This window comes from Pungitius pungitius, chromosome 2 (assembly GCF_949316345.1).
Source record: "Pungitius pungitius chromosome 2, fPunPun2.1, whole genome shotgun sequence".
In the NCBI taxonomy this organism is placed as follows: Eukaryota; Metazoa; Chordata; class Actinopteri; order Perciformes; family Gasterosteidae; genus Pungitius; species Pungitius pungitius.
In genome coordinates, this window is record NC_084901.1 from 20421199 (window position 1) to 20435256 (window position 14058).

A 14058-nucleotide genomic window follows, 5' to 3' on the forward strand; every position below is an offset into this window, starting at 1 on the left:
AAAGTGTGGTCAACTAGGGACGTCAAGAACTGTGTGTTATATGTGTGTGCAAGCGTGTGATCCACTTACCAGCAGATGCAAGTGCATCATCTCATTGAAGCCCGGTCTAATATTTCCCACACAAGAAAATTTAACAACTTCAAATATTGCTGAAATATTCAAAGTGCAGTGATGAAGCCCAAGGACACAGCGGCTATGCTAATACTCACTTCATATTTATGACTTTTTCAAAACAAGTTAAGAAATGTGGTTATTAAAATGTCTTGATGACTAAGGAAAGGGTTGAATCAAAATGGAGCTGTCCTTAGAATGAGTATTTGTGACTTTAAAATAAAGTCAACTTCAATCTTAAATTCATAAAATCGCTCTAATTTCTCTTGTAAAACCACCATTTAGTTCGTCAAATACTTGCATCACAAAATATCTGCAAAATTAATGACATTCCTACAAGCCTCAGCTGTACTTGCTAGCGCACTAAGCTAAGAGTCAAACTTATTATTACAGGCTCTCAGGACGGTTTGCACGGCTGCACATGCCTTGTCTTGTTAAACATTTCATCAACGGGGGACTTTTTGCTAAGCAACCGGCAGATGACAAAAATAACACACTTCCCGCGTGCCTCTGTTGACCACCGTGCTGCTCCACTACAGCAGAGGGCTGTTAAGAATCTTACCCAAGGACACTTCCAAACGTACTAGAGGAGCATGGTGTCCCTCAATTGCTTTCCCTTAAGCAGATTTCTGTTAGCTTCGAGCGCCGCCAGTTTAACCTTCAGTGAAGACGCGACTGCAGGACGGCCCGGCTGAGCCAGCTCCTTCGGGTCGTAGATTCTCATTACAACCACGCCTTTAAGTCGGAGGCGTCCATTATTTCTACATGTGATCTGTACGAGGACAGCTGCTCTGGATCTGAAGGGTCTGTGTCCTACTCGATCTTAGCGGCAATGTATCGATACAGCCATCGCTCTGCTTTTTTCATACAGTGAATGGGTGGTCTGTGTATTCCAAAGCTCCTAACATACGCAGGGGTGTTGGGGTGCGGCCTGTCAATACGACCGGCAGCGGTGTGTGTGTGTACGCGTGTGTATGTGTGTGAGATTGCAGAGTGGGTGGGGGAGGGGGGAAGGGGGGGAGAAAAAGACAGAGCGACAACGAGAGAGAGAGACTGAGAACGGTAGAGGGATCAATAGCATCTTCCCTGTACTCTGTAATTTGATGGGAGCAGATCAATGGTGAAGGCAGAGAAGAGAGGAAAGGTTCCGGACAGACTTTCAAACTCGTGAGCCCTTTATGCAACACGGCAGCTCGAATGGCAACTCCTTAAGAGTGAAGTCCGAGGATTACCTTTAGAAAAGGGGACGTTGTTTCCGGAAGGGAAAGATACTTTGGAGTCAGGGGTATTTTTCCTCAATGCCTTGAGCGCCGCAAATTAAATTCTTTGGACCTCTCCATTGTATTTGTGCAGCAGCAGAAGATTGAGAAGCCAATACCTCTAAACTGGGGCACATAAAAAGAAAACTATCTGAATGCCTAGACACCACAGGGCTTAAATGACTGTCTTTCGTGCGAGTCGGTTGAATTGACCTGTAAGGGTTATAAACTCCATCGGAGACAGACTTAACGTGGATGTCAATTGAAAGAGTAGCAGGCAGAATATGTTTTGTAATTACACAGTTGTTTCCCAGTGAAACTCAGGAGGCTGATGTGATCTGGTTAAAATGACCAGAACTGAAATGAGAGAGGCGGTTAAGACAAAACAAACCTAACCTAACCTCCTATGTCATCTAGGTGTCATATTTTTCTAGTGAAAAAAACTTGAGAACTTTGTGTCGACGGTTGTTTATTTTCTATTTTAAGAAGCATGCGGTTGAATATGCAGAGACAAAATGCCCCAGGCAGCCTAACACTGCTTCGTGTAGGAGCAGTGTGCTTTCATATGTTTCATCAATGGAAACGAGCGATGTGATGGACCCACTTACTACTTTCATCTGAAGGAAACATGAACAATATTGCTCTACAGTCACCACGGACCAGTGTGAATTGAGTTAAACTATTTGGATATCGCTTAATGCATTTAAAGTGATGGAACATCAACAGAAAGTAACACAACTTACCTTTAAAACTCAATAACCTTCATACCCGCAGTGTGCATAGTAATATTATACTTACTTATTAGCTGCGTTAGGACCTTCCGGCACAAAATGTCTTGCATTACGTTCATGTTATGTGTCTGATCCTATGATAGGGAAACTTACACTGAACCAGAAACTGGGCCAAGCATGGAATGGACTCATTGTTATCCGCCTCTTGTACTTTTATACTGCACAGCAGGTGGTACCATATGGACTTTAGTAGTACTCTCTTGCTTTGGTCATCACACAAAAACCAAACACTGTTGTACACTTACTGTACCTACAGTATACAATGTATTATACGTGTGTGTGTGATGGAGAACAGAAGACTCACATTGGCCAACTATGCCGGCCAGAGCGGTCTTGAACTTTTCTTTGGCCTCTTCCACCTCCTTCTCGTGCTGACTCTTCTCGCCCGTCAGCCTGCGGATGTGGCCGTTGGAGGACTGGATCATGGAGTAGAAGTTGTTGGCGTTCCTGCGGTTGACTTCACCTCGTTCCAGCCAGGTCAGAAGGACACGCACTGCTTCGGGAAACTTTCCGTCGTCTTGACCGGGAGGCGAGGACACAGAGAGAAAGGAAGAGTCAGACAGAGTGGATGCAGCGGAGCAAGAATCATGAAGTCATATCCAGTCTTAGCACGCAGAATGGTCATGTAAAAGTCGGTATACACATATATTCCATGTGAGACATGGCTGTTAAATGAGATTTAAATTAGTAGAAAGCAGCAAACACTTTTTAACAAGGCCAGGAGAAAAGAAGAACATCTGTGGTGTAGGATGAAAGAAAAAAAAGGGAAGTGTACACATGATAGACTGGCATATGCTCGGCAACAAGGAGCTTCACAGCACCCAATGATACCTGAGGGGAGCAAAAAGTCCTGCTGGGAGTTTGATGTCACCGAAAAGGGGCTAAACCATCTATTCCAACTGGGTGGAAAAAGTCAATCTAAATCTGTGGCGAATAGCGGGGACGTGTGCTTTAACAACAGCGGCCCAAAGACTTCAGAAACAAACCCTTGGCTAAAACAACACAGCCATTCTTTGCACCAGAGCTGGAAGAGACACAGGCAGATGATAGAGAGGCACAGTCACTGACGCTCTGCTATCGGGCAACTGTGACCGAGACCTGCAAGTGCCATCGCTTGTTAGTGAAACTGGAAGGAAAGCTGAGTAGAGCGGTGGGGGGCAGGGGGGAGGGGGGGGGAACATGAGCCGAGACGAGAAAGTGGAGAGGACAAGCAGAGGAGCGAGAGGAGCATGCGGCGAGGGAACAGTAAGCCGATGCACTGTGTTTAACAGCCTCGGAGAAGCATCGTCTGAAAACAAACTCCCAGAGTTCGTTAGAACAAGAGAGAGGTCCTGCGTCAAGTAGCGAGCTGCAGTTTAACATCTTCGCAGGAGCGGACAAGCACAGGTGCAATCGCACAGGACTGCTTTTTTTTACCTCGCTCTGTCCCTTGTCGGTTGGTGTTTTGTGGCGTAATGATGGTGCCGTGAGTGGAGCCTCATTTTGTGTGGATTGCTCATTAAAGATGTGAAAATGAGGGCTGTGTATGTAAATGCGGTGCAGTTGATTAAAAGGAAATCCTGCACGCCGAGGGTTTTACTTCAGTACGGAGCAGTGTTTGTTATGTTTGTGCCATCGGACCATATGCATATTTTACCGTACGTGCTTTATATATTTTTTTGCCAACCTTTGATCTTGTCTCCCAGCTGGCTGCACTCGTGCTCCGAGTAGTGGACGATGGGAGGAGGGGAGGGCGGCCGCAGAAGATCCTCCTCTATCTTGCGCCGGTGCCGCTCCTCTCTGGCGAACATTCGCTGGCGACACTCCCACTCATAGAGGTCGTCTCTGGCCTGGGCGAAGTCCACGTGGAGACGGCCTGTGTCCTTTTTGTCTGTGCTCGAGCCCAGGCGTATACGGTAACCTATGAGAGGCGAGATATGGAGGGGGGGGGCAGATGGGACAACGGGGAACTCGCCAATTAAAATAAAGTCATCTGTTTGCTGAGGCAGATTGATGTCATTAACACACTGATCTGAGCGTTTGGCTCGCTCTTTTTTTCGATAACCTTTCTGTGCTTCATTGAGATTGGTGGGATGACAATTGGTGTCCTATTGACTCTGGTGAGCCCCTGACTTGATGGATTTCACCCTAAACTCAAAAGGTGAAAATGGCAACCATTGTACTTGCTTAGCATTCACATGTTAGCATCGTCACTGAGAACATGTGGCGGGAAACGTGTGGCTCAGTCAGACTGAGGTAGTCACGGTTAAGACCAGCGCAACGCCCCAGTGCCTTTAGACACTTCCCATTCGCACCTGGCGGCCACTTTTTGTTAAAAAATATTCTATATGGTAATCTTAGATCTCTCGACTGCTTAAGAATAATAAAAAAAAGAACAAGAGTAACGTTAAAATATGGGCACTAAAAATATGTTTTTATGCTAATGAAAAGAAGAAAAGCCCTCAGGGGTGGATTTTGAGTTAACTGAATAGCAACAGGAGCAGAAGAGCAGAGATGAGCTTTAGTCTTTACGCTGAAGGTTTTCTTTCTGGTCCAGTCGAGAGTCACTTTACATCCCCTTCCACAAAATGTAAATAGACTACATGATGTTATGTAGCGGGGTCTCCACACTTTCTTACCTCCCTTTTCTACCCTTGTCATATCTATTTGCTAGTTGAAACCCTTCCTTTGACACGATGGGACTGTATCCTTTTCGTCAATACACAAGAGAGGCCCATTACCTCACTTGGGAAACCACAATATCCCTTCATTAACCCCCCTCCCTTCTACCCCTGTATCCTCAAAATGAATCCTCACTAATGGCTGGTTGCGGATCAGAAGGGAAATCATGGCCATTTTGTGATTTAATTGGTTAAAATGATCAGAGGGCGTGTTGACTTTGAGTGTTTGGGTACCCACGTGTGTGTGTGTGTGTATCTTTGTGTGTGCTTGCCGGACAGGGTAATGATGCCTAGTGTGATTCACTGTGAGGCACAGCGCACTTGGGGGGGGGGGGGGGGGGGGGCTTGATAGATGCTATTGCAAACAGGAAAAGAAATAAGTGTGAGTTCGGGGGTTTCTACTTCAACCCGCTCTCCCTGCTTCAGGCTCCCAATATACCACTACTTCAATATTTCATCTGGAGGAGATCTCTGTGCGCTCAGAGCCGCTGGAGTTTGTGTCATTGCTGGGTATTGTGTTTGCACAGTGAATGTGTGTGTGTGTGTGTGTGTGTGTGTGTGTGGGGGGGGGGTATTATTTATGGGAATAGTACACAGCTCTGTCATCTGGCTGATATATGGAACTCAGCTACCTCGTCTCACTGTGAGAAAAAAAAAAAAGAGTAAGGCTAAATCACAGAACCCCTCATTCAAAATAGTTGCCACACAAACACACACAGACACCGTGGCTTAATAACACTGGAACACTATGCAACTGCCTTCCAGGTTAAATGGGTTTTTTCAAAGCAAGAATATACGGGCCTCGGCACAGAGAGATTTAAGACGTCTGGGCCGTAGAAGCAGCTGTGAAAATGAAGATAAGATAAGAAACCATAAGCTGGTGGCACATGGTTATTAGAGTGCTATTCTTTTTCTGAGTTAACGCTCATTTATATCTCCTGTCGTTTGAGTTTCTAGTGGTCGACCACTATTAATCCCAACTTCTGTCTCCCAGCTGCCCTTTCCCATAGTTCCCCCAATGCAGTTGCAAAGAGGAAGAGGATGAATCTACTGGCTATGCAGGTTTTCCCTTCCAGATTATCCTGAATAATTTCATGATCCTGGATTACCCCCAACATCATATTTGTGTGTTTGTTTGGAATGGCAGACAGTTGTAAATTATACAGATGTTTACAGTTCATCCCAAATGTCCTCCGAACGTTAAAATGAATTGAGGCATTCCTGCACCTTGGGAGATTCCACTTTTTTCATGAAGCAATTTTTTCTTTTGACAAGGTAAAATTGTCTGTGCGAGTTTTTACTTCCACGGACCCACTGACACAAACGCAACAAAATATCACGACAATAAGCATTTACAGACCAAGGCTTCCGACTCGCGGCGGCTTACCAGACAGAAAGAGAGCCTTGTCCACAGTGAACTCTTCGGCAAATCTGATATGGCAGAAGTTTTTCTTGCTCTTGCGTATGGCGGTGATATCGCCACACTGCCCGAAGACCTCCATGATGAGCTGCTCTGTGGCGTTCTCGGGCAGACCGCCGACAAACACCGTCTTACACCCTGGGGGGCGGTCCCTGGTGGCGGGAGGCGGAAGGTCTGTTCAAAAGTGGCGGAACAGAGGAGATTAAAAACAGAGATTCATCCGCCATCACCAGGTTGAAATATTAAGACATGGCTGGAAAACAATAATCTGAATGATGGAAGTGTGTGCACTTGCATTTATGTGGAGATGATACAGCTGTAATACAAACAACTCGAGGAATAATTTGGCCGTCGCAGGACACCGACATTCGATTTCTTTCGTTGGAATTATACTTATGGTGAATATTGAGGCGAAATGTTCAATGGCGAGAACATACTGTTCTGATCGTTGCTGGAAACTTTTGGGAGACATAAAGATGTATTATATTCTCTCTTTTAGATTTAATCAAAAAATAAATATGTGTGCTTGTATGTGCAATCAAATGAAAAAAAATGAAAAGATCAAAATAAGCAGCAGATGCTGTATTCTAACTTTTAATGCCAACATTTGAATGGCAATGACTCCAAGAAATAAAAGCCTGGGTGTTTATATCGCACAGACTGCCCACCAGGTGCATACATAAATTAAACATGCATAAAAGTTAATAATATAGAAGGAAATATCAACTCAAAGATCAATCAACATATTTAAGAAGAGATTCTGAAAAGGGGAAAGTGGCATTTCATTAACTGAAAAAAAAGACTAATAATGCAATTCAAAAACAAATATTCAGAAGGCTAAAAAAAAACAAATGAATCCCAAATGGGTCTTTTGGGTCTAATTCTATATTTGGGGTCTAAGTCTATATATCTACTGCTGAGAAGAAAAGATCCAGCTCAAACAACATCTAAACACAATCCAAGACCTCGAAAAACATGCAACATTTTGGAGCCTGGTGCTTCAAAATTCAATTAAATCATATTTTAAACATCGCACTTATGACCTAAATGATAAAGCCTAATGCGTGAATAATGATAACTTTGAGCAACATGCTGGGACCGTTTTTTGTTAGATAAATGTTAATATCAAAACCATTCCATGCATGAAAATGAAATCCTTTTGGCCATAAAGTGATTGCAAATCCTCTCATGTGAAAGGTCCCCTGCATTGCACAAATCACTTATTCAACACAGAGGAGTGTCGACTGATTTAATCTCCGATAGATCAGCTTTCTCATCCACGATGAATGTGATTAGCGGGGTCCACGGAGGAGGGAACAAGCTAATCAGGGGAACGCTGCGGATGCTGGATCTCTGGATGTGTGCTATAAAAGGCCTCGCAATCAGCATTACCGACGCTCCCACCCTTTGTAGATATCGATACCCACGACAAGAACTGGAGCTGAACCGGGTCGGATACCTGAGGTGTTTCACGAGGGCCTCGCTGATAAGCTGCATTTGGAATTCATTCAGATATCTCGCGCTCTCTTATAGGCGCGATCAAACAGATTTTGAGACCGAGCGTCGTTCTAGTGCGGCAATACAGGCGTTTCATCCTTCTCGCTGTCAATTGGTAACACAATCCAAGTGGAGTTCAGATCTGGCCTTCTAACTCGCATTTGCCCTCTATCAATGAGGTAAAGCATGCACATCCAGGATTCAAAATTCATAAAAGCTGAACCCTAAACTTGAAAGAGACAACAAGATCATAATGCGAGCTGAAAGGAGGTTTTCTTGGCAGGGCGGCTCGTCCCACATGACGGAGTCAAGGGCTCAGCCAAACCTGAGAGGACAACTGCATTGAGCCACGCTTTTATGATGCATCATAATAGTATGGCAATTAATCACCCAACCAGTTGGAATCCATATTTTACAAAGAAGGATATTTACGGCATGCCGCGCAGTGAAAACTGAAATCTTTCCTGGTTACAAAGATTTATCTGCTCCCAATCCCCCTGCTGCCAGAGCTCCTTGTACTCACATGCAGTCCTCTGAAGAGCTGCAACTGAGCCCAAGCCAGCAATGTCCTTTTCTTTAAAACATTCTCCCGCCTCTGCCACACACACACACACACTCAAAGCTGCATAGACCTCCCTCTGCCTCCGCCATTCTTTTTAATGTGACTGGGAATGAAAAACATTGAGATAATAAGCAGTGCAGAAAGATTTATTTTTTTCATGCACAAGATTCAAATGAACTGTTCATCATCTCTTGATTGAATTGCACAAAATAAATATTACCATACAATATATTTGGAGCATTTGTGAGCAGGGCAAGGGAGCGCATCAGGTTCACCTGTATCAAACTGCAGAGAAAGACATGGAGAGGACGGAGGGAGCAGCTTTAGTGGGATCCAATGTGGAAACACAAGGGAGCTGCTGCCTGATAGGAAAGTATTTGTTTGGTCCAAATTCTAACTCAACACGTGTGTCGCCTTTGAGTCATTTTGAGATGCTTCGAGGTCGATAATTCGTAGTAAAACAAAAACCAGGATGGGAATATAATATAGATTATTTTAGCTTTCTGCCCTTTTAGTTGAAACCTACAGCTACCGGACTGCATTGTGGGCCATTATGAATCACGGTCTTACTAATAAGCTGGTGGATGTGCTTTCATTTGGCCATGTTGCTTTGGATAAACAGGGAGGCTGCTCTAAAGCAAACACACGGAGCGACTCTCCGTCCAGCCCCGTCCCGCCGGGCGGCCACCAACTGCTGTGCTTCACCACCACGGGTCACCACCATCCATCACCCCGACCGGGCTTAACAGCCTTTTATAGTCGGAGGGGCTGCCACGGGGGAGGAGGCTCCAAGCCTCCAAGGACTGTTATTCAGACGATAAACCACATTTACAAACACTCGACTAAACATGTTTAGTCCATTCACGTCACACGGGAACAAGAAGATTTATCACACAGAGGAATCGGCGTCATCGCTGGCACATTGTGCCAAAGTGACACATTGTGCCCAACTGACACTTTTAGAGAGCTTTCCATTAGGCCATTGATTGACTAATGAATTGTGATTTCACTTTAAGTGTTTGTCAAGATTTTTATTATTAATGTCTACTACTGTTGTGTTTGTGTGCATAAGCAACTCTGTAACACACTGCCACTATCATCAAAGCTCAAAAGATTATGTTTCATCCTTCCTTAAAGATAATTATTGCTCATCAGACGGCATTCAGAAGCTGGAAAGTGTAAGACACAGACGATGCGAGTTTGACGCCCAATTAGACTCAAGTTCTGAGACTTCCAAGGCTTCAAACCACGTAGATAAAAAGGCGGGGGGTACCGCCTTCAGCACTAGATTGGAGGAGAGCCAGGCGGCGTCAGCGGGGACAGTGAAAGACGGATTAAGATGGAAACGGAAAGGGAGAAGGATGCAACAAGAAGAGAGCTTGATGAGGATGCGCACTCGGGGAGGGGGGGGTAAGTGACAATGAACCCTAGCGGAAGAGCTAAGGGAGGGATGACGGGCGGCGCGGAAGGGGCGAGGGGGTAATAACTTGTGATGGACACCATATGCAAAACACTGTTACCTGGACACCGGCGCCCTGCTTGGGACATCGGGTCAAGGCTCGCACCGACCCGGGGACCGCCTGCATCCCTGAGACAGCTCAGAGCCACGCCTGTCACTTAGTAAACCAACGGGGTTGTCGTGCCCCTGCTCGCACTGGAGAGGCTCCTGGGACTTTGACCGTGTATGTTTAGAACTATGTTCCAAGGTGAAGTTAAACTTCAGCTGATCCCTCTGAACAGTCTTGTGATAGGGACAATTTATAATGAGCCGTAGTGCACACCACATACATGCAAGCACATCTGAAACAGTGGTTTATGTGTGTGATAAACAAAACAAAAGGAAGAATGCAATGCGTGTTTTGTTTAGTGAAAAGATGGTAAACTCCCAAATGCGACTGCGTCAGGGAGCTTTTTTTTTTTTAGTTCACCTTGAAGATGACTTGTAAGACTTGTTTGAATAAAGTCCCCAGGCAGAAACTTTTCTAGCAGGAAATCTGAAAAAGCAAAAGGTGGGATCAATCAAAAGCACCCCCCACTATTTGTTTTCTAACTCTGAATAATTGGAACGTGGAGAGGAGATTAATACAAACAACAGCTTGTGCAGCACACATGGAGACGCTTTACACAAAGTGAATTGCCCCTGAACGTTTGTTGTGTGAATGTACAAGACAGTTCATGATGAAGAGGTTAATTGCTTGGCAGGAAGAAAAGGGGAAGAAATATATAGAGCAACACCGCAGATGAACAACTAAATGTTGATCGATGTTTCACATATTGGAATAACATTTTTAAAAACAAAATGCATACTCAAGTCTTCACAAATATTGCATGCTGACATCTGCAATAACTTCACTCATCGGTCACTTCATCTTTTTTCTTGAGCGTTTTTTTTTATTTAGAAGATCTGTACATTTCTTTAGACAATTTCTTTCTGGTTAGGGTTGGTTTTGGGAGTAATCTACAAAAGCACAGTGAACATTTTTTTTATTGTGGTGGGATTATTTTTGCATCGGCGGGAGAAGAGCACGTCGGTGGATGCAGAAGGTGCATGATGGGCATAAAGTTAGGACTTACTTGGGTTGGGGGGGAACAGGGTGCAGCTCTTGCAGTGGATGATCTCCTTGATAATGGGCACGTCCTGGGAGAGCGGCGGGGGCCCCATGCCGAGACCGGGCATCATGGGATTCAGGGGGTTAATTCCAGCCATCATGCCGAGGCTGGGATCAAACTCTGTGTAGGCAGGAGAGACATTTGGAGAGGAGAACACCAACACAGTCAGATTCAAACAGATACAGAAAACCCTCGGTTGCGTGCCATGTCTATTTAGTTGTGTACTTATTCCGTGAGTGATTCCTCTGTCAACACCAGTGACACACGAGCAGCCTTCTCATAATAGAACACGCAGGCATTCATGAATAAATCATTGCATTAACATGCGTACTTAAAGAAGTTTTCACTGAGTCACTTCCTGCCGCTTGAATATTGAACATACAGACAAGTTGGATCCCCAAAAAACTATGTGACAGAGAGGCTTTATTAACTGGATTGATATACAGACACCTGGCAAAAAGCCACACTCAAAAACTGGCATCCGTAGCCATCATGTGTGCCTTTATGTTCACACGGGTCCCAGTAGGGAGCTTTTTGAAATGGAAATGAAGCCGCCCTGCAGTATGTGCCTCGGCATCACCTGCAGAGGATTTGTAGTTGACAATTACGCCGCGGGGTGTGTAAATGTTTACGCAGGAGCACTGCAGAACAAATCCGTCACTAGAAAAGATACGTGCACACTGGAATACACAGGGCATGTGGGGGAATTAACTGGAACCAGAAGCCGATGTCTGCGAGACAGCGCAGACGAAGTCAGAGCAAAGACATGTTTAAATAAACACGAGACACAATGACAAGTAGTGTCTCTAATATTCTTTCCCCTCATGTTTGCAAAAGTGAAAAAACAATTGCAATAAATCAAATGATGGAATAACGTAATGAACGTTAATGAAACATAGTTTCCTCTAAATCTACTGCAGAAGAGAAAAGGGATGAATTAGATCACACCCAGTGAAGGACATGCACATTATAAAAGACCCAGAAAAGGTCCCTGGAGCCGGGAGGGGTGTGGACGCAGGGATGATAAAACCGGCTGGCCGATAGAACTGAGGTAAAGAGAACCAGAGGCCAGATTAAGCTAAAGAAAACACACATTGAAAGCCCATCGAACACATTAAAAAGGGAACATGAAATGGAAACTTTGTGTCTGTTGGTGACCTCGTCATCGGGTCCTAACCAGGTGTCTGACTGAGAGGAAACTGGTGATGAGAAGGGCCGTAGTTGCCAGGCGATTGATGGACCGTTGAAGTGAAGGACAGGAAGACTGATAGCAGGGTGGAAGATAAGGAAGAGGGAGGGGGGGGAGCAACGACCAACCCGAATGCCAAACACGTTACAAAGCAAGAGGCAGAGGAAACAAACCATTGTAAAACCATCTCGGAAATGATTCTTCGGGGAACCATACCTAATTTTCCAACGCTCCCCCGGACGTGAGGCTAATTTAGAAAACGTGCATACGAGTTCATATGTCGTATATTAACGCGAGGCAAACTAGATTTGGGCTCACGCGCAGGAAACTATCCGGTTACATCAGGGCTCGGCTGGTGCAATTTCACTGCAGTGCTGCTCATGTTCCCTCTGGAGTGTGTGTTGGTGGGAGCGTCTACGTATTCATCCTCGTCCATTAAGACCTGCAGCGAGCATGTAGCAGAGCTGCGTGTAATAAAGGAGATTATCCATTTCTTCTAAAGGATTTCCAGCTACAGCAGAGTTCTTTCAAATCCACTTTGAACAAAGTAGCTGGAGGACGCCTTTCATCACGGACATACCCTCATTTCCTCCCTCCTAAATTGTAATGAGAAGCATAATCAGAACAATGTAGGCCGCAAGTGGACACAGATGAACATGCACACTGCGGCACTTCATCCAATGTATGGATTTATACCATTTTCTAATGGATTGGTTGTGATGTCCCAGGCATAAATGCATTATTATATATTATAATTTATAGTAAATTAGAGGATTGTCTCCATTAATCATTTCGATTACACTGAATCTTCACAAGAGCGAACAAACGCCAGCCAGCGCCACCTATAGGAATGGAAAGTAATGACCGGCAGATGTGACCACCTAAGCAAGTTTAACATTTGTGGCAGGTGCAGAGGATGGATGTTCGACTAAAGTGAGGTCTGTAAGGCACAACAAACTGAGAGAAACCAATTGTCTGTAGATGAAGTCAACTGTTCAGAGATAACCGGTACGCCAAAAACTACAGATTTAGAGATGATTTCACCTGAAGCCACTGTCACAGCAAAAAGTTTCACACAGGCAGAAGACTTGGCCAGCATTCACTGGTATTCAATTTTCTTTAAGCTTCTGCAGGGAGCACTCCAGAGAGATAATGGTTAAACCTACAGGAGGCTCAGTCAATGTAAAACCCAGGTCATTCATTGGCTCTCACCAGAGATCCGCTGTCCTCGGTGGCCTAAACCGTCACAGTGAAAATGCCGCGGATAAAAACCTGGGGGAAAAAAGCCAGGCCCAGGTCCAAAGTAGCATTTAGAAAGATCAATAGCAATCTGAATTTAATCCTGAATTACATTCACACACAATCAAGTGCAGGTGGGTGTGAAGGAATTTAATAAGCAGCCGCTGCCGCAGAGCACTGGGCTACACTTTGAGTATAAAATAATCTGTTAATCTGTAATGCTACATCATAGCCGTGTTATCTGAGACAAGAACAAATCAAGAGGCTTCAAGGAAAGTTACACAGAACATTTAGCTATTGGAAATATTTTGCTCTCGGGCAAAACTATTCTTTGTCCAAGGTACTATAAGAAAGAAGTAAACCACGGAAATAACCATTGTATAATGAATATAATAAACCATGGACAGTCAAGTGAATCCAATTTACCTTTTAAGTTATTCTTCCATCTCCCCCTACTATCATTAAACAACTTCAAAGCAGCAATTCTGCTAAATTACTACTTTCACTTTGAACAATTTAAGGACATTTAGCTGATAAAACTCTGCTACTTTTACCATTTTGAAGGCAAAAGAGTCATAGTGGAAGAATACTTCTTCAGTCTTCCGCTATTGGTTATGATGTGTGCTGGCTAAGAAACATTGGAAGATCATAAATAAGTATACGGTGTGGAGCCATAGGAGGTATGGATTCCACCACAAACAATTTATCTTCACAACCATC

At 44.5% G+C, this 14058-nt stretch overlaps 2 protein-coding genes across 8 annotated transcripts in view; both read right to left on the reverse strand.

Annotated features, from left to right (window-relative positions):
* LOC119211101 (large ribosomal subunit protein eL42) overlaps positions 1-14058 on the reverse strand; it is a 300484-nt gene that overhangs the window by 88148 nt on the left and 198278 nt on the right. The gene's annotated exons all lie outside the window — the stretch shown is intronic.
* The window catches only part of enox2 (ecto-NOX disulfide-thiol exchanger 2), a 118400-nt gene that overhangs the window by 16615 nt on the left and 87727 nt on the right, over positions 1-14058 (reverse strand). For 6 of the 7 annotated variants that reach the window (XM_037460656.2, XM_062560591.1, XM_037460659.2 and 3 more), the window contains 5 exons: positions 10875-11030; positions 10229-10294; positions 6209-6415; positions 3828-4061; positions 2466-2678 (listed from right to left, as the gene is read on the reverse strand). In XM_037460656.2, coding sequence (XP_037316553.2) covers positions 2466-2678; positions 3828-4061; positions 6209-6415; positions 10229-10294; positions 10875-11030 — 876 coding nt within the window. The remainder of the gene's footprint in view (positions 1-2465; positions 2679-3827; positions 4062-6208; positions 6416-10228; positions 10295-10874; positions 11031-14058) is intronic. The other variant, XM_037460658.2, reaches the window with a different exon arrangement.